This window comes from Thamnophis sirtalis, unplaced genomic scaffold (assembly GCF_051295495.1).
Source record: "Thamnophis sirtalis isolate CommonGarterSnake01/CBP01778 unplaced genomic scaffold, rThaSir2_p1.2 scaffold_13, whole genome shotgun sequence".
NCBI lineage: Eukaryota > Metazoa > Chordata > Lepidosauria > Squamata > Natricidae > Thamnophis > Thamnophis sirtalis.
The window spans coordinates 53,097,838-53,118,102 of NW_028261393.1; the positions used below are offsets into that span (position 1 = coordinate 53,097,838).

Below are 20,265 nucleotides of genomic sequence, written 5' to 3' on the forward strand. Positions count from 1 at the left end.
GATGGTGTGGTTTGTGCTGTTAGGTTTCCCCTGAAAAGTATTCTCAGTAAAAAATATGTCGTCGTATATGTGTTAACCGGGTTTCATTTTGTGAAACAGAAAAATTCTACCTCGTCGGAAAAATTCTATCTGAAAGGAGTGGATATCACTCTGACGGAATCGCCAAATGGTAAGAGAGGCTTAGTCACTGCAGGTGTCCTCAACTTACACCCATTTGTTCAGTGACCAAAGTTAAACAACACTGGGGGGGAAAAGGGACTTATGACCGTTTTTCACACTTACGACTGCTGCAGCATCTCCACGGTTGCGGGATCAAAATTCGGGCATTTGGCAGTTGACTCATATTTTATGGCAGTCGCGTGATTCTCTTTTGCGACCTTCTGACCAGCGGGGAAGCCAGATTCACTTAATGACCGGGTTCCTCACTTAACAACTACAACATTTCACTGGGGACACACTGGTTTAAGAGTTGACTCGCCTTAAGCCACAGAAATTTGGTTTCCTACAAGGGCCGTATGTTGAGGGCTACCTTGTAGAATGTTTTTGCTTTGTGTTTTGAACAAGAGATTCCTAGCAGCCCACCTGTCCGTAAAAGGCTTTTTTAACGTTTGCGCTGCTTAACAAAAATACGTTGCAAGAAAAATAATAGATAAATAATAGATAAATAATAATTGGATATGAGAAGGGAAGGTTGGAAATATTTTTGGACCATATACAAAGGTTACTAATCACAATAATTATCACTATTAAAAATAAAATAAAACTATATACAGTTAAATGTTAACTAATATGGGGAAAATGTTACGATATACGATATAATTACATAAAGAAAGGAGAATGATAATAAACTATATACATGGAAGATGGAATTTTTGGTATTAAATATTATGGATGTTTAGCTAAAACAGGATATGAGGATTTGATGTTAATAGAGGATTTTACAAACAAGTAAATGAAATGCTAGCATGTGGTTATGGATTAAATCTTTGGTATAGTTAAGGATGAAAGATGCTTAAATAACTGTAGTCAACTAAAAGTGGAGGTATAATGATGTCAATATGGTAAACATTTGAGTTAAGATATTTGAATTAATATGAATTAATGGAAGAGATGCACCAAAACATGTTGTAACCAGCTGATATACTTTTTTATAATATATACCTGTGGTTTTTTTTTCTTTTTCTCTTTTGTCTTTCCTTTTTTTTCCCCCTGCCTTGTTTTTTGTTTTTTTGTCTTTTTTGTGTTTTGATTTTTTCTTTTCCCACTGGTGTGGGCATGTGTTGTTTATGTAACAAAATAAAAAAAAATTAATAAAAAAAAATATATGTTGCAAGAAATCCTCCCAAAAGAGAACGGCACAAATTTAGGATATTGACTCGGAGAAGAATATTGTAACTCTCTTCTCTCACCCAGCTCCTAGGAACAATGAGTCATCGGCAAACCCAGGAATTGGGTTTGGTTGGAGAAAGTAAACGTTACCTGAAATGGTTTGCAAAAACGAGAAAAAATATATATATCCAGCAAAAATGCCCTTTCTTTTTAGTTTCAGTCCTTCATTTGACTCTGGCTTCTTAGAGACCCGTTTGATGCTTTTCTTTTAATAATTATAACTCAATAATGGTGGGAACGAAATGCAAACCGTTTGGTTGCTTGAATGTGCATTGAGCAGGTTCCTTAGCCGCAGAGAGTGTATTGAGCAACTCCTTAAGCATTGAAACGAAAAGAAAGAAGTGGTTACAGATGTTTTATTGAGCAAAACAAACTCCCTATAAATATGACCAGGTTATCTAGAAAACTGGCTTAGTTTTTTTTATGATGGTCAAAGACAGAGATGAGTAATCCTCCCCTTTTCACAAAACAGGTGTCTTGTGAAATATAGTTTCTGCTATAGTATAAAGAAAACAAAGGTGGTCAAATTAGATATAAGGAGAGCCACTTTAGTGGTTAAGGTACTGAGCTAGAAGGCCAGAGAACGTGAGTTCTAGTCCCACCTTAGACATGAAAGCTGGATGGATGAATTTGGGCAAATCACCAGGAGACAGTGAATTCTAGTCTCGCCTTAGATATGAAAGCCAGATGGGTGACTTTGGACCAATCACCAGGAGATAGTGAATTCTAGTACCTACTTAACCATGAAAGTCAGGTGGTAACTTTGGGCCAATCACCTGGAGACACTTACCTCCAATTACCTCCACTAGACCGATTAGATCCCACAGATTAGGCCTCCTCCGAATTCCATCCGCCGGCCAATGCCGACTGGCGACTACCCGGAGGAGAGCCTTCTCTGTGGCTGCTCCGACCCTCTGGAACAAACTCCCCGTGGAGATTCGAACCCTCACCACCCTCCAGGCCTTCCGCAAAGCCCTTAAAACCTGGCTGTTCCGACAGGCCTGGGGCTAAAGAGCTGTTGCCCCCGTCTCGAATGGTATGACTGTTGTGTGTTTTAAATTATGCATTGTTATGTGTCATTTTTTTAATTTTTTTTGTCTGTATCCCCCTTCCCTGGTTTGAGTTGTGAGCCGCCCTGAGTCCCCTTCGGGGGAAAAGGGCAGCATATGAATATAATAAACAAACAACAAACAAACAAACACTGAATTCTAGTCTCACCTTACGCATGAATGTCATATGGATGAGTTTGGGATCCATCCTCTCTCAGTCCAACTCACCTGACAGGATTGTTTTTGTGGGGAAAATAAGAGGAAGGAATATTTGATTTATTTGCTGCCACATTCGGGGGGGGGGTGTTCTGTTAAGATACAGCCTGTTGTGCCTTAAAATGGCTTCTACTGTACTGCCATAAAATGGCTTCTACTGTACACCGCAATGGAGTTTCCATGGTAACGGCTTCACAGTACTCCACAAGGGGGCTCCCTCTGGGAAGGGATAAAACCCAACATTAGAAATTACGTTTGTTTCCTTCTATAAATAAACACTCGGGCAACGTCGGGTTATCAGCTAGTTGTTTATTTTAAAAAAAGGCGGGATATAAATTTTAAAATCAATAAACATAGCACATTATTGTCATCCAAGCTGACCTACCATCTTCTTCCTCTTCAGCTAACGCTTCGGCCTCAAATCACACCCTCAACAACTGGGAAACAACCATAGGGAACTCCTACCTGTGCCGGAAAGAAGAATCGATCTTTGTGAGCCCTGGCTATAAAATAAACATCTTTGATTTAAAGATCCAGCCATTTGGAGTGGAAGAAGGGCAATTCTCAGCAGGTAAGAAAGAAAAGCCGAGGGAAGTTTTAGGACTCTTCCATCTAAAGATTCAAGGGACAAAATGTCTACGCAGATTCTCAGCCATCCAAGGTCCTGGTTATCCCAAAGGTGTTTTTTTTTTCAATAGGCAACTGGACTTTCTGATTTTTTTTTCTTTGAAGACGTTTTGCTTCTCCTCCAAGGAGCTTCTTCAGCTCTGACAGGATAGCAGGGGGAAAAGAAGGATTGATGCTCCTTGCAGACAGCTGGTCATTTGCATCCTTTTAGAGAGTCGTTGAGGCCACTTGGAGGTTTCTCTGTGTCCTCAGGGTCACCTGAGTGGTGCAAATGGGTGAGGCGCAGCCTTGGAACTGTTGAGAGGACTGTGTTGTAAACTGGAGAGAGATTAAGTCATATCCCTCCCCCTCTGTTGAGAGCGGGCTGCTCAATTTTGATCTAGAGAGCCCCTGATCCCTCCTTCAAACCAGCGGTCCTCTCTGTCCCAAATGTGGACTTTGCTGTCTTCAAAATGGTGGCCTTTTTCTTTTAAATGCAGAATCTAGTCCTGATGGGCTTGTTCCCCTATGTTGTGCCATGCGCTTATTCCATTCTTGGATGAGAAGCAAAACATCTTCAAAGAAAACCAGAAAGTCCAGTTGCCTCTTGGAGGGTAAAAAAAAAAACACCTTTGGCACGTTGAAGGGACAATCAAATAAATGTGGAAACACCTCAGTTTAACCACCAAAGCTGGACCCAGAATTTCTCTTGCTAAAGGAGGCGGTTTTTGAAGAGAGTCCATCCCGATTTTGCAACTTTTTTTTTGCCTCACTGACTTTTGCTTGTCAAGAAGCCTCCCCAGAAGGCCACAAGTGGCCATAACAAGACCCTCATAAATATGTGCCAGGTGCCAAGCGCCCATATTTGCCTCATATTCTGGGGATTCCGGGATAGTCATAAGTGCAAAAAACAGTTCTAAGCCGCCATTTTCCAAAGTGTGTGGTGGTAACTTCAAAATGGCTGCTAAAGGATTGGCTAAGAGCCAAGGTGGCTCAGTGGTTAAATGCAGCACTGCAGGCTACTTCAGCTGACTGCAGTTCAGCAGTTCGGCTGTTCAAATCCCACCAGGCTCATGGTTGACTCAGCCTTCCATCCTTCCGAGGTGGGTAAAATGAGGACCCGGATTGTTGTTGGGGGCAATATGCTGACTCTGTAAACCGCTTAGAGAGGGCTGAAAGCCCTATGAAGTGGTATATAAGTCTAACTATTGCTAACTATTGCTATTGGCTGTAAATGCAGGACGGACTCCAGTCCCTAAACTGAATGATCCAGGATAGTTATCGCTAGAGAATCGATTTTTAAAAAATCTAATGATAACAATTAAGAGCTTATGCTGACAGCAGCTTTGGGATATATCAAAAGAGGAGTGAATTCCATAAAGGGAAGAGAAACTTCTAGAAACTGTAGCCGGTTCCTTTAAAATTCAAAATTTCTGCTGTGAAACTATAGGGTCAATTAGCAAAGAACTTTCAAAGTTGATAAGTGCACTTATGTCCCACTTCTCAAAACAACGTTGAATATCTTTTAAGAGATACACTTAAGAACTTTAGACTCTTGGGCCTCTTGAAACAAATTGATCTTAAGATAAATGTAAAACGCTATAAACGTAGCTTTGTGTTCAATTAAGTTTATTCTGTATGTCTCATAATCCTCTTTTTTGGAGCCAAAACTTTTCAGATGATGGACAGGACTGGGAGAAGATTGACCTGAATCCTGGATTGGCCTTTTAATCTAAATCTTTGATCATTCCCCCTCCGCCCCGCCCGCCCCATCACTCTTTTAACCCAACAAAACATTCAGTTTTTTTTTAAAATGTATATATTTTATGAAAGTTGCATCCCTTTTAAGCATCTATGGAAAATTTAAATCTAAAAGCTGGTAAGTTGGCATGGAAGAAAGACAGAATATTCCCCAAATATTTGCGGAAGGAACTTAGAAAAACGATGTCAGATTTCGCGAGGTTTTTTGATGTCCTCATGATAAGAGCTTATAAAAAAAACTTCTAGCCAGGATGCCAACAGCTTCAAGGGAGAAACCATGATATTAAAAGAAAAGTGGATGAAGGATCCTGGTTGAGTTTTTAGCCATTTTGAGATTCCGGCCAGGTTTCATTTCAATCGTTGGCCAAAGGCCATCTTGCAAATTGGTCGGCTGTTGTTGTTGTGTTGTTGTGTTTTTTTTCAATTTCCACGGAAAATATTACGAAAGGATCTCTCTTAATCTGGATTCTCTAATATAGGTTTTATAATGTCCGGGTGAAGACTGACACTCGTTAAGTTCTCTTTTCAGCAAACGTCTTTTGATTTTTATTCTTTCTTTCTTTCTTTCTTTCTTTTTGCCACCCCCTTTCTTCATCTACAGCGGGAGAATGTTTGCTGGATGATGACACTGTTCTAATCCCAATTGTAGTTGGAGCCGCCCTGGCGGGTTTGGTTGTGATCATAGTGACCACTTATTTAATTGGCAGAAGGAAAACGTACGCCGGCTACCAAACTCTGTAGAGTCCGGTGTGACTGTTCTTCAATGCTGATGGGGATTAAAAGCCCGTTTCCCACCTAGAAGCCAACTGTAAAATTTGTGACTCTGTTTAGAAACGGGGGAGCTCCTTCTTCCCTGAAACACAGCCAACAATTGATCTCGTCTAATTCTAAGAAGGACTTTGCAAACTTGCGGCGGAGAGCTTAAGGAATGGCCAAACTCGGCTCAATTAACCAGGCTCAATTTTAGGGTTTTAAAGCAATATAGGGGTGCAAATCGAAGCATTTGCTAATTCTGTGTACAAACCGATGGTTAACCTGCGTGCTGTAACAACTGTAACTTGGGATTCTAGGCCTATCTGCAAAGTTGTTTTCTTTCAGCGTGTGACACGGAACAAATCTGTTGGGTTAACTACTTCAGCCTGAGTAAGCTTAGTTAATGCATTCTCTCTCCCTCTCTCTCTCCCTCTCTCCTCTTTTTAAACAACAACAAATAATAGAATGAGAACATTGTCATTTTCATTACCCTTAGTTTGGACACAATCCAAAAGTAGATGTCCAAAGATTTAAATTCCTCTCTAGCTGAAGGTTTTACTTACCAGCTGGGTGCAAATAGAAGACAGGCGTTGTTAAAAAATCCAGAATTTGCACTTTTTGTATTTGCAGCCATGTGTAAATGGAACTGAGGATCTTAGTCTCTGAAAGTTGCTCCTTGAAGTGCCTGTAACATTTTAGTACATAAATCCCCATTGTAAGCCGCCTTAACAAAATCAGCGTGCAAAGGGCTACTTTTTAAGGTCTTATTTTTTTTAATCATCATGCAAAGACCATTAAAGATTGTAAGCGAACATCATAGCAGTGGGCTTCTCTGCCACTTCAATTACTTTCAGAACTGGATCTTAAGGTGCTTTTAGTGTACTAGAACTCCCTAGTTTACAAACAATTTGTCAGCGTTCCAAATATCATCCAGAATTAAATCAGAGTCCAAGGCAGAGCTTTTCCCAAAGTACCAATTTAATAAGAGAGACATGTTGGTACATCTGTGGAAAACCCTAATCTGAAAGCTTCCTGGGGTTTCCACCCAGTTGAAAGTTCATGATCTTGTCCCCCACACCCCCAAGTCCATCCCATGGTCCAATCTCCCACTGCCACGCTGGCATTTCCACCCATCTAGTTCCGGTCAGGTGCAGAGGTGCGGAGACAAAGAATGTTCTTGGGCTTCTAGAAAGGAATGTTTCATTTTGATAACAGCACATTCGACAATTCTACTCCTTACTATTCCCCCTCCCAATTATCCCACTAATGAAACAGCATAGTAAAATAATAGAGTGTGTGGCAGGCCAAAGATCCTAAAAGGAATATGCCTGCAGGCCTGACAGTCGGCCTCTCCTCAGAAGTGAACAGTAGCCCTATAAGGATGCATATTCTAAAAACATACTCCTATCCTTCCTTTGTTTAATATCTTGCTTTTCTCCTCAATGTGCAACCGTAAATAAGGTTGTACCTAAATCACTCTTGCATTACTCTCTTGGTGGATTCAACAGCTTTTTGTGCTTGTGTGTGTTGGTTAATAAGTACCAGTTAGTGTGTTTGTCAAATCATTATTTATATGCTACCGTAGATATTTACAAAGACCGAACCAAGCGTGTACTTTCACTTGAAAATATATCAATACCTCTGTTGGATTTGCACCCAACTACAAGTTGGAACAATAGAGTAACCAGCCTGTGTCAATTCTGATAAATGTCTGCTTTTAATTTATTGGAGCAATTATGGTCTTTTAATATGTTTGTACTTCTGTGTAGGAATTTGACTGTTTGCACATAGTTCTCTAATAAAAATTCTTCTGTTCAAGAGGAAAATTTGGTGATGCTTAATTGAAAACCTTTCTCCAGAAAAGCAGTCTTTGAAGACAATTTGCCCATGTTTCAATTGGAGTCTGAAGCAAACTCGCAATCTTTTAGCGCTCTGCATCAGAAAATTGTTTTACTATTATCGATTATCGTCTGTCATGAGCCTCAGTTTGGCTAAGGCGTCTTTTAATGTAAACCATTGTTGTTGTTTTTTCCATACTTGACAACTTTAAATAGTGTGGACTTCAACTCCCAGAATCCTCCAGCCAACGTTCTGAATTCTGGGAGTTGAAGTCCATCTTAAAGAATTCTGGGAGTTGAAGTCCATCTTAAAGAATACTGGGAGTTGAAGTCCGCACATCTTACAGAATTCTGGGAGTTGAAGTCCACACATCTTACAGAATTCTGGGAGTTGAAGTCCATGCATCTTAAAAGTTGCCCTGGTTGAGACACACCTGTATAGGGAGTCGGTTCTTGTCACCTTCCTAACAAATTAACACATAAATCCTCAACCAAGCACTACCTCCTATCAGGGAAGCTGCCAATACTGAAAGGTAAAGTGTTGACTTCATTAGAATTTCTGTTCCATGGTTGTAAGGTTGGAATTCGCTAAACATCTGGCTCATCACCCAGGTGGACCAGGAGGAGGCCTTGTTGCACATGTGGATGTGAGCCAGCCGCTGGGTCATTCCTATCATTTTGGACAGTAGGGGGCAGATGTGTATAACCACGGCTCTCCGCTATTGATAGAACAAGATTAGATCCTCGGAAGCCTGCCTTTAAAAGTGGTGGGGTTTTATTGTGATCAATTTGAGCAGAGACAGGAGGTATCTTTAAGCATTTCTCAAGATAGACATATCAATACAAGGAAGTACTTTTCCTCCTCCTTGGTTTGTTCTGGTCTGTACCAAGCACTACCAAGCTTATAAATCATAGATTTTTGGATGTGAAAGGCCTATGAAGCAATAAAAATGATTAAAGACAGATTAAAGTTGGAAGGGACCTTGGTGGTCTTCTAGTCCAACCCTTTGCTTAAGCAGGAAACCCTACACCACCTCCGACAGATGGTTATTCAACATCATCTTAAAGACTTCCAGTGTTGGAGCATTCACAACTTATGGAGGCACATTTTCCCACTGATTAATTGTTCTCACTGTCAGGAAATTTTTCCTCAGTTCTAAGTTGCTTCTCTCCTTGATTAGTTTCCACCCTTTGCTTCTTGTTCTACCCTCAGGTGCCTTGGAGAATAGCTTGACTCCCTCTTCTTTGTGGCAGCCCCTGAGATATTGAAATAGTGCTATCATGTCTCCCCTAGTCCTTCTTTTCATTAAACTAGACATACCCGGTTCCTGCAACCGTTCTTCATATGTTTTAGCCTCCAGTCCCCTCATCGTCTTTGTTGCTCTTCTCTGCACTCTTTCTAGAGTCTCCACATCTTTTTTATATGGTGGCGACCAAAACTGAATGCAAATATTCCAAGTGTGGCTTTACCAAGGCCTTATAAAGTGGTATTAAGACTTCACATGATCTTGATTCTGTCCTTCTGTTGATGCAGCCTAGAACTGTGTTGGCTTTTTTGGCAGCTGCTGCAGACGGTTGGCTCATATTTAAATGATTGTCCACTAGGACTCCCAAGATCCCTCTCACAGTTACTATTAGCACCACTAATGATTTTTCAAACTCAATACATTAAGATGTCTGGACTTCACTTACCAGAATTTAGAATATACAGTTCATTTGGAGATTAATATATATCTATATCTATATCTATATCTATATCTATCTATCTATCTATCTATCTATCTATCTATCTATCTATCTATCTATCTATCTCTATATCTATCTATCTATCTATCTATCTATCTATCTATCTATCTATCTATCTATCTATCTATCTATCTATCTAATAAAGAGCCAAGGTGGCGCAGTGGTTAAATGCAGCACTGCAGGCTACTGCTAGATCAGCAGGTCAGCGGTTCAAATCTCACCGGCTCAGGGTTGACTCAGCCTTCCATCCTTCCGAGGTGGGTAAAATGAGGACCCAGATTGTTGGGGGCAATATGCTGACTCTCTGTAAACCGCTTAGAGAGGGCTGAAAGCCCTATGAAGCAGTATATAAGTCTACTGCTATTGCTATTGCTATTGCTATATTTAAAGTCACAACCCCTGGTATGCCCAAATATGGGAGGAAGGTCACACTTCCATTCTCTATCCTTGGGCTCGTCACAAGAGACCATCCAGGCAGAAACCCAATATTTTTTACTGTTGCCTTTTTTGTTACATTTGTTATATTTGTGCTGATAAATAAATAAAGGGAGACTAGTATAGATCTATTTCAAGCTATTTAGCTCTCATCAGCTAGCCATACCCTTGCTGGGAATCGAACCTGTGCTCTATTGCCTCTTAGGCAGATGTGTTAACCATTGAGCTACAGCTATATACCTTTCACCCTGGCCTGGCTGATAAGGAGTTGAGCTCTGTATGTGTGTATGTATGTATGTATGTATGTATGTATGTATGTATGTATGTATGTATGTATGTATGTATATGTGTATATATCAGCTAGCCACACCCTTACTGGGATTTGAACCTGGGCTATATGGCATACTAGGCACACCAGGCAGAGATCTTAGCCATTAGGCCACAGGCTCTTATCCGTTATCAGCCGAAGCCAGGGTGAAAGGTATCTATTAGATTTTTACAACCCCTGGTAAGCCCCAATATATATATATATATATATCTTTGCTCCAATGAAACATACATTAACCAAGTAGGCATTTGTTGGAGACCTGGCGATGGTGCTTTTCAGCACATTGAGCCACTATGGTCCATTTAGTTATAACTCAGTCTATTGGGTGAAGCCAAGAATTGGAGCTTATTCTGCTCCCCATGGTGAGAGCCACAAGCTAGAATTTGTTACCCAAAGCAAATGGCGCTGGTTATTCGCCTGCATGGCTAAAATAAATGGAAATTAAATTAGCCAAGGAAGAAGAAGATGGATTCATCGGGATGTGTAGAGATTTCCTGGAGATTTTGCTTTATCGGTGCTTATACTGCACAATGATTTCTTGAAGAAACCGCAGTGGCCCAGTTTATTATTAAGCCACGAATTGGTTTCCCGACCACCATAGTGTCTGCTGGTGGAGGCCGTTGGAGAAGGAATATGGCTTCCTTCTTTTGATTTCCAGCTCCCCGGGAACATCTGGAGCAACGTGTCGGACATGAGAGTTGGCCTTTCCTTACTGAGTCTTGACAACCACAGTTCTCAATGTGGACATCCTCCAGATTGTGGCTCTTGGGGTCCCAGAATTCCAATCAGAAGTCATATTGGCTGGGAATTGAGTTTTATATTTCTGGAGGACATCCAGTTACCATAACATGATCCATAAGCTTGGGCTTGGTTGAGCTGCCTAGGTCTACAAGAAACTCTCTTGGCCAAAGTGTCTGGGGACTTGGCAAACGGGGAGGTCTGCTTTGCTGTTGTGGTTTGTGCTGGCCAAGCAACATGGGTGGACTGCCTCTGGCATCTCCAGCTGGGTCAGTGGCCAGAATGATGTTCTCTTCGAAGAAGTCAACTCACCTGCTTAACTCTGTTTATCACCCTTTCTCCATCCAGCTGAAGATTGCACCCCAGCGGTCAACAACGTCTTTGTGCCACTCCTGATGGCAATAGCCTTGGTAGGCTTAGTTTGGCTGGTGGTGATGGCATATTGTACCAAAGTTCGGCATCGTGCTGGCTATAGACATATCTAGAGGCGGAAAACCGATGCAGGGTGAAGGCCTCCCTTTTCAAACCACCAAGGAAGGAAGGATTTGTGTCCTGAAAGGTGTTATTTCTCACACGTGTTTGTTCCTTTCAAAATAATCACACAAAGCAGCTGTTCTACTTGACAGAGGGAACTTGGGGTTAACCGTTGTTGATTGGTGGCTTGTTATGATAAGCTTGGAAGAGATGTCTTCTGAATTTGGATCGAAGCCAATAGAAGCATAGCAAGGATGTGCCCATTTGGGGGTTGATTTAAATGCGGCCAACGCTGTAACCTTAATATGTTCATAGCATCATTTTGTCGGGCTCAAAAGGAACAGAAAGAAGAATGATTGCTAAGGAAACTCAAGAAAGAGAAATGCTTCTGAAATATTTTTTTATTCGTTCTGTACCAGTGCTCTTGCATACTTATAAAAAAGTGTGTTGTTGAAACGGGGAGATTTGTAAAACGCTGTTGATGTTGCATTTTGAGGGTGTTGAAATATCCTGCATTTGTGTTCTCTGCTGCTTCGCTTAAACCGCCTTTGCAAAGAAGCCAACCAGAATTGCAAACTCATGCAATAGTTGGACCCTTTATTAATACATACATACATACATACATACATACATACATACATACATACATACATACATACATACATACATACATATCAAAGCACCTGGTATGCCCAAATATGGGAGGTAGCATACTGCTTCCCTTTTGCCTTTCAGCTCTCCCCTAGGAGCCTTCCAGAAAGAAAACCATTTTTGTGTTGCATTTTTGCTGATAGATAAATAAAGGGAGACTAGTATAGATCTATTTCAAGCTATTTAGCTCGCATCAGCTAGCCATACCCTTGCTGGGATTCGAACCTGGGCTGGTTTTACATGTTAGGCAGTTGTATTAGCCTCTAAGCCACACGCTCTCCTCCCTTATCAGCTGAGCCAAGGAAATGATTTCTACTAGTCTCCCTTTATTTATTTATCAGCACAAATGCAATATGTATTTATATAAATGTGGAAGGAGGGATGTTGAGAGCTGGAACCAGCAAAGCATTGGCATTCCTAAACCAAGATCTTGACTCGGCTTAGACTGCCTGAAAATGTCCACCAGATTTTTGAATCCGGCAGTTGGCGTCCCATGTGCGAAGCCAGAGTTTATTGAAAAGGCTACATGATCATCGTAATCGTAAGCCAAGCCACGTGGATCAGGCTGGGTTGGGTGATTATTAGCCGTTCCGAACACAGTTAAGATCCTTGTCTTCCTATCGTCCCACGAGATCAGCTACCAAGAAGTGCAAATTTTGCAGGTTAAGAGGATTCCTCTAATTAGTCCTGTCTGGTAAGTTTTCGTTTGGGAAACCAGGAAGAAGACAACTTAAGAGCCAGGTGGTTAAGACTAACCCACCAACCCCTTACCCAACATCAATTAAATTTAAGAATACTATTATTTGCGCTTCTGCTAATTTAACTGCCAATACTTGCTTTGGTCACTAACTAACCTTCTGTCTCTTGTTTTGTTTTTGTTTTGTTTTTCTTCCCCCCCCCCCATCTTTATCTCTGCAGCTGAAGAATGTAGCAGCTCTGACATTCTCTTTGTCATCCCTATTGTGCTGGGTGTGGTAACTGGTGTCTTGGTGATTATTGGCTTTGTGATTTTCATGGTTTCCAGATGCAAGGGTCAAGGGGATTATAATCCTGTGTGAATCTCCCTTCCCTTCCTCTCCTTCCCTCCTCGGTCCCATTTCCTTCCTTTTATTTCTCCCTCCGCATTTATGTGATACTCGGATGTTGTCTTTTTAAAATTAAAACCAAAAAACAAAAACTATCCATGTCGTTGAGAGTATTTGGGACGTGTTATGCTGTGGCACTGACCCCTAAGGAAATGTGTGATGATTCGGGAAGGGGAGGGGGAGGGAATGAAAGTAACACAACCAGAGAACAGATCTAACTCCCCTTTATTGCTCCAACTGTGCCCCCCCAAGCGTCCCCACATTCACTACAAGTCCTGGAGCAAAGCTCTCACGCGCACCTTGTGGCTGCGAGTGGTCCAGTAACCCAGGTTAATCAAACAGTAACCAGGGCCAGCAATCCCAATAAGCCAGGTTAGTCAAACAGTAACCAGAGCAAGAAGTTCAGCGAAGTTGAACTTCGTCCCACAAGACAGAGTACAGCAATCTCCAGGCATTGGCAAGGGCTCCGCGAGGCTCCACAGATTCAACGTTTGTTCCCGACAAATGCCCTTTCCCACCGGCACCTCCTTTCATCTCAGTCCCCAGGTGTGCCTTGTGGAAGTGGGGTGGGGCACTCTCCTCCCTCGTAGCCAGCTCAGTCTGCGTTGTTCTCGCCTTCTCTCTCCTCTCCTTGCTCTTGGATCAGGAGGAGGTGGTCCTTGCTCTTTGCCTGAGCTCGCTCTCTCCTGTTCCTCCCTGTCTGCAGGCTTTACTAATTCACCAAACTTTGCCTGGACTGCCCTACCCCAGTTCCCTCCAAGGCCAACAGGGCTGCCCTCTCAATCTCTGGGGCATGACACAAGGTTTCGTTTGCGGTGGTGCCAGAAACTGAGACCACTCACCTTCTCAACATACTTTTCATGGGTCTTTCCTACGTGTTGGGGGCTCTCATCCTACCACACCCAGAAGCTCTGGGTTGAGAAAGCCTGCTTTGAACAGATCTGAGGTTAAATAGGAAGAGGAGATCAACTTGATAGGCCTCAACAACCCCAGGTAGCTGTGAACTGGGGAAACCTGTCTTAGGAAGGCACCACAATTTTTTTTTGTCTATTAAGACTGGAAACTCCTGAATTGCTGCATTTTGGAATTCTGTTGTCATGGGTGGGTGGGAAGCTCAAATCTTTACTGAAAGTGGACTCCAAAAAGTTGGTTATATCTGGAAGAAGTTGTGCTGACTCTCCCACGAAGAGATCTGGGGCAAACTCTGAAAGCTTGGCGAGGGATTAAGCAAAGTTTTAAAAAAGCAGGAGTTCAAAAGAACTTCCTAGTCTCTTGGCTTTCCAAGGTGGGAATCTTAATCTTGCTGTGACCCAAAAGCCAGTTTGGTCTCGTGGTTAAGACATCGGGCTAGAAACCAGGAGACGGTGAGTTCTAGTCCTGCTTTAACCATTAAAGTCGGTTAACTTTGGCCCGATCGGCAGGAGAGAATGAGTTCAAGACCCACCTTTGGCCTCAAAGCTACTGGAGGGCTTTGGGCCAATCACCAGGAGACTGTTCTGACCGAGGCTTCCCAAGAGCATGAAGCAAACTCCTGGTCCCCCCCAAAAAACCCTTTTATTAATTTATTGTGAATTCTGCTCATTCCCATCCAGCAAAGTCTTTCAAAGGAGCATTTACAGTCACAGACCTTATCTGGCTTGGAGAGCTGCCAAGCCGATACCTGCAAAACTTGGCCAGGAGTCTTGGAGAGTCAGGAACCAATTAATGTCTCCTGCAAACTCCACTCCCCTTTCGCTCCTCTTTTATTTCCTCTCGGAGGAGCCATTCACTGTCCACCTGTGGCCTTACTCCCAAGTCGACCCCTGTCCTTTAGCTATTCCCTTCATCTGGCAACTCTGCGCATGCGCACACTGGGAACAGGCTCCAGCTGTTTGTCTGCCTCACTGATGTCTGACTCTGAAGGCAGCTGATAACTGGCATACGGCTCTGGCCCCCTCTCTGCCTCCGGCACAGAGCTCTCATCAGAACCTTCCGCAGACACCAGTACTGGCCCACGTTCCTCCCCAACCTCCTCACTGTCCGAGTCTGCTGCCAACTTTGCTGGCCTCTGGTGGGCCAATATAACTGCCATCCTTCAAGTCTTTTGCGAGCCCACGGGCAGTACAGAAAGAGGCTTTGTTAGGCTGTAAGTCAGTCCTTTTATTTCAGGGTACAAGCATCCGAGATCCCCCCCCCCCAACCTTTCCACCGCCTTCCCCAGCCCCTTCCCTCCCAGTCTGAAATGCTGCCTCAGGAATATTGGGAGGCCAAACGAGAAATCAGTCCGTGCCATGCTGTTTCTCCTGGTTCACCCAGATGTCTTAACCGCCCTGTCCCAAGAACATGAAGCTTCGTGCCCAACGGAAGTCCCGGTTTCTGATGTCGCAATGGTGTGGTGGTGGGCCTTCCGCGGAGGTCCTGTTCCCCGTGGGAATAAAACGGCGTGGAGGGTGAAGGCTTCCAAGCAAACATCTTGAGATGGTCAAGACGGAGGAAGAACGAGGCCCCTCCCTAGATATCCCTCTCTCGTCTTCACTTTGCAAACCTGATTTAGGCATTCAAGGCTGGTGAACAGGGAAAAAAAAAGAAACCACATTCCCTCTATTTAAGGGAATACCTATCTTGATTGAAAAGGCCTACGCTGCCTAGGAGGACATTACTGTCGCTATATTGAGCCCGAAAAGCAATAAGACAGAAATAACTAGGGGGTGGGATGGGGCCAAAGATTATGCTTAAGGCCAACTAAACGTACGTTGGGTTGCCGTGACTTCTACAGTGGTTAAATCACACAGGTTTTGGGTGGCCCTTTTCAGTAATGGATTTATGAATATCCATTTCAAACATTGCAAACTTACTCCTTCCATACCTATCCCATACCGGCCCACGAAATACAGTACTGACAGTGAAGGGATCTTTTTCCCCAAAGGGAGATTAAAAAAAAATAATGGAAAGGAGGGGAGAAAAACAATAAGACCAATTATTTGTGTTGTTATGGCAAGACTCTCCCTTTGATGCCAAATACCATCCCTTCCGATGCACCCTGGGAAAAAGATCTAAAACGCTGGGGTTTTTGTTTTTTTTAATTTAAAATGCATTTTTAAAACCAAATTCTCGTTGGGCGGGTGGGTTTATTTGCAGGGCGAATGTTTTGATTGCTTGATGTTGAGTCCCGTAGACTTATCTTGGGATCTATCTTTTTTTATTTTTATTTTTGTTTATTTGTTTTTCCAAAGAATACCAAACACCATCCCTCGAAATAGGCCTGGAGTTTCCTGCTGCTACGTCGATGGCCAATTGGATTATTTGTTTTCCCCCCCTTCCCGCAACGAGGAACGTTGGATTGCCATAATAGGGTCGTCACAGACAGGGAGATCTGGCCTTAGCTGTTGACGGTTAGTGTGAAAATGATTCGCCCCAAAAAACGATCGTTGTTAACGGTGTTGATAATCCCTTTGCCATTCAGCTGGCATTGAAGGTTCAAGGTCTGGTTTCTCGTAATCCCTGTGAAATGAATGGCTACCAAAGGTTGTGTGTAGTTCACCTGGAAAAGGAGCAATCAAGCGAGACCTTTTATTTCAGACGTAAAACGGAAAGCAATGAAAAACAACCTAAGCGGTAACCTGTACAGGTGGGCTTAGCACTTCGAGCAATGACAATGATTTAAAACAGAAAGCTTTGGCGTAAAAGGCAGGCAGGGAGTCCTCAGTTTATGACAACACTGGGGACGGGAACGTCCATCGCTGAGTCTCGTTACGCGAGTCGTACCCTATTTTTCGAACATCTGTCTGAAGGCGTACTGTATTGGGCAAACATCTGTCTGAAGGACTCTATTGGACAAATATCTGTCTGAAGGTGTGCTGGGTTGGAGAAACATCTGTCTGAAGGAATATTGTATCGGGGCAAACATCTGTCTGAAGGAGCACTGTGTCAGCCTAACATCTGTCTGAAGGAGTGCTGTGTTGGACAAACACCTGTTTGAAGGACTATCTCTATTGGGCAAACATCTGTCTGAAGGAGTGCTGTGTTGGACAAACACCTGTCTGAATGACTACCTCTATTGGGCAAACATATGTCTGAAGGAGTACTGTGTTGGCCTAACATCTGTCTGAAGGAGTGCTGTGTTGGACAAACACCTGTCTGAATGACTACCTCTATTGGGCAAACATATGTCTGAAGGAGTACTGTGTTGGCTTAACATCTATCTCAATGACTACCTCTATTGGGCAAACATCTGTCTGAAGGGATGCTGTGTTGGACAAACACCTGTCTGAATGACTACCTCTTGGGGTAAACATCTGTCTGAATGAGTACTATGTTGGCCTAACATCTGTCTGAAGGAGTACTGTGTCGGCCTAACATCTGTCTGAAGGAGTGCTGTGTTGGCATAACATCTATCTCAATGATTACCTCTATTGGGCAAACATCTGTCTGAAGGGGTGCTGTGTTGGACAAACACCTGTTTGAAGGACTACCTCTATTGGGCAAACATCTGTCTGAAGGGGTGCTGTGTTGGACAAACACCTGTCTGAATGACTACCTCTATTGGGTAAACATCTGTCGGAAGGAGTACTGTGTTGGCCTAACATCTGTCTGAAGGAGTACTGGGTTGGCTTAACAGCTATCTCAATGACTACCTCTATTGGGCAAACATCTGTCTGAAGGGGTGCTGTGTTGGACAACCTGTCTGAGTGACTACCTCTTGGGTAAACATCTGTCTGAATGAGTACTGTGTCAGCCTAACATCTGTCTGAAGGAGTACTGTGTTGGCTTAACATCTATCTCAATGACTACCTCTATTGGGCAAACATCTGTCTGAAATGGTACGAGTCTCCTGCTTGAACAGGAGGTGGAAGACCTCCAAAGTCCCTTCCAACTCTGTTATTCTCTGTGAGCTGATATTAGGTCATTAAAAACACAATTGTAACTTGGATACAAAATCGTAAAATAATTTCTCAATCCCAGCAGAGCAGGGATAAGTCCAGCAGAATTGTATAGACTGTATCTCCAGGAGCTCAAAACATCTGGAGATTGCCAGTGTGGGCTTACTCTCCAGAAAGCCTCTCAAATACCACGGGTTAGTCACACAGACATGAATCTAACTGTTAAATTTCTACTTACGTGCGTAAGTTTGCCATAATAAGGGAAATACATGGGATCAAATGTCTCGCTTGGGAAAAAGTCCAGTGACTGGAGGTGACTTGGTTCGCCTTTCTGCAGTTCAAAACAGGATAATTATACTCAACATACTCAACAAATCGACAACAGGCGACTCCGTTGGTAGAAACCGGCTAGAAATCGACTGTACCCATGTATAAAAATTGCTCTTCCCTTCTCCAAAATGCCCTGAGTATTTTGGATTACAAGCGGTCCTTCACTTAACCACCACAATTGGGGCCAACAGTTCTGCTGCTCAGACATTTTGAGTTCTGCCTCATTTGACGACCTTTCTTCCACAGTTGCTAAGCGAATCACTTCCGCTGTTAAATGAGTAACGTGGTTGTTAAGTGAATCTAGGTCCCTCATTGACTTTGCTGGTCAGAAAAAAATCACAAAAGGGGGGGGGAATCACATGACCCCAGGACACTGCAACCGTCATAAATATGAGTCTCTTGCCAAGCACGTGAATTTTGATTGGGTGACCCGGGGAAAGCTGCAACGGTTGTGGGTGTGAATTACACTCCTGAGTCATTTTTTTTTCAGTGCTGTCGCAACTTCAAGTAGTCACTGAATGAACTGTTGTAAATCTAGGAACTGCCTGTAATTGTTTTAAGGAACACAGGCCTGTGCAGTTTTTCCCTGCCAAAAATCCCACAGAAATTATTGCCTATCAGGGGAGGTAGGAGATCCTTGGGCTTGACATAGATAGTGGCCTAAAAAAGGTCAAAAGATGTAACATTGGGCACAACTCAATGACCACATCGCTGAGCGACTGAAGTTCGAGTCCAAATTACTAGCTGGATGCCCTTCCTGTCACCAACGCAGAGTTTTGTTCAGCAGATATATTCTCAGTGTGCTCAGAGAGAGAAATACCATGTTTTCTCAAAAATAAGACAGAGTTTTATTTTCTTTCAACCCCCGAAATAAGCGCTTGGCCTTATTTTCAGGGAGGTCTTATTATTTTTGAGGTGCAGGAGGGAGTGAGCGTAGTCTGTTGTGAGCCGCCCAGAGTCCCTATGGGAGTGGGCGGCATACAAATTCTAATAAACTTGAAACTTGAACCCCATGGTTGCTGCTGTGTTGCAATATTTGGGGGGGGCTTATTTTAACGCATGCTCTTAAAAACCCGATTAGGCTTATTATCGGGGGAAGTCTTATTTTCAAGGAAACAGATTATCTGTCTCTACCTAGGATCGAACTCTGCACCAGTGGTGGGTTCCGGCTGATACAGCCCGGGGCAGCCACGCCAGTAGTAGTCAGGAGCAGCTCATTTGGCCCACCTGCCTGCCCGCGTTCCATACCTACAACCGTGACCCGACAAATGCGCGCATGACAAAAGCGTGCCGACAAAACCACGCGCTAAAACCGCGATGTCATCAACGCGCCGACAACAGCGCGCCGACAGAAGCGCGATTTAAGTTAAGGTAAGGGTTAGGGTTAGGGTTAGGGTTACAGCGCGCTTCTGTCGGCGCGCTGTTGTCGGCGCGCTTCAGCGCTCATTCGTCGACGCACTTTAGAACCCGCGGTTTTGTCACCGCGGTTTAGTCAGGTGCGCTTTTGTCGTTCGCCCTTTTGTGGGTGAACCACCTCCAACAAGCAGGGGCAGTGGAGGGGCTGCATGCATGCACAGCACACATCCGGCGCATGCGCAGCGCATGTTCGGTGACTGTGCACAAACAGACCACAAGCAGCGAACCGCTAGCGACAGTAAGAGCAACCCACCACTGCACCGCACCACTCTGTAGACTTCCAAGGGTGTCCTAGCTAAACCAGAGCTCTTCCTCCCTTTGTTTACAGAGTACCCAAGCTGGTAAAATCTGATTTAAACAGGAACCACCTCTTGCCGCTCGCCGAACTATGTCAAAATTGTGACTCGTTCAAAAGAAAAAAGTTGGGAGGTCGGACAGGTTTGGCTGCCAATAATACCTGTTGCAAATTTGCAAATGGAACCAAGAAAAATCAAGATCATTTACCTGGATTTTGCAACTCACATTAACTGGAGTGCCGTAGCCAGGCTGATACCCGATGATCTGCAAAAAAAAACCAAGAGTTGTTTTTTT

At 43.3% G+C, this 20,265-nt stretch overlaps 2 protein-coding genes across 6 annotated transcripts in view; one reads left to right on the forward strand and one right to left on the reverse strand.

The window, feature by feature from the left end:
• The window catches only part of LAMP2 (lysosome associated membrane protein 2), a 58,019-nt gene that overhangs the window by 19,674 nt on the left and 18,080 nt on the right, over positions 1 to 20,265 (forward strand). For 2 of the 5 annotated variants that reach the window (XM_087727327.1, XM_087727322.1), the window contains exons 7-8: positions 100 to 169; positions 3,058 to 3,225. In XM_087727327.1, the coding sequence (XP_087583453.1) occupies positions 100 to 169; positions 3,058 to 3,225 (238 nt within the window). Of the gene's footprint in view, positions 1 to 99; positions 170 to 3,057; positions 3,226 to 5,622; positions 7,601 to 11,207; positions 11,791 to 12,902; positions 13,162 to 20,265 lie in introns of those variants that run through there. The other 3 variants (XM_087727325.1, XM_087727326.1, XM_087727323.1) reach the window with 3 other exon arrangements.
• The window catches only part of ATP1B4 (ATPase Na+/K+ transporting family member beta 4), an 18,207-nt gene continuing 14,184 nt past the window's right edge, over positions 16,243 to 20,265 (reverse strand). Inside the window, exons 6-8 of the mRNA XM_087727328.1 lie at positions 20,179 to 20,235; positions 18,167 to 18,259; positions 16,243 to 16,589 (exon numbers count right to left, since the gene is read on the reverse strand). Of these exons, the coding sequence (XP_087583454.1) occupies positions 16,428 to 16,589; positions 18,167 to 18,259; positions 20,179 to 20,235 (312 nt within the window). The 3' untranslated portion in view covers positions 16,243 to 16,427. The remainder of the gene's footprint in view (positions 16,590 to 18,166; positions 18,260 to 20,178; positions 20,236 to 20,265) is intronic.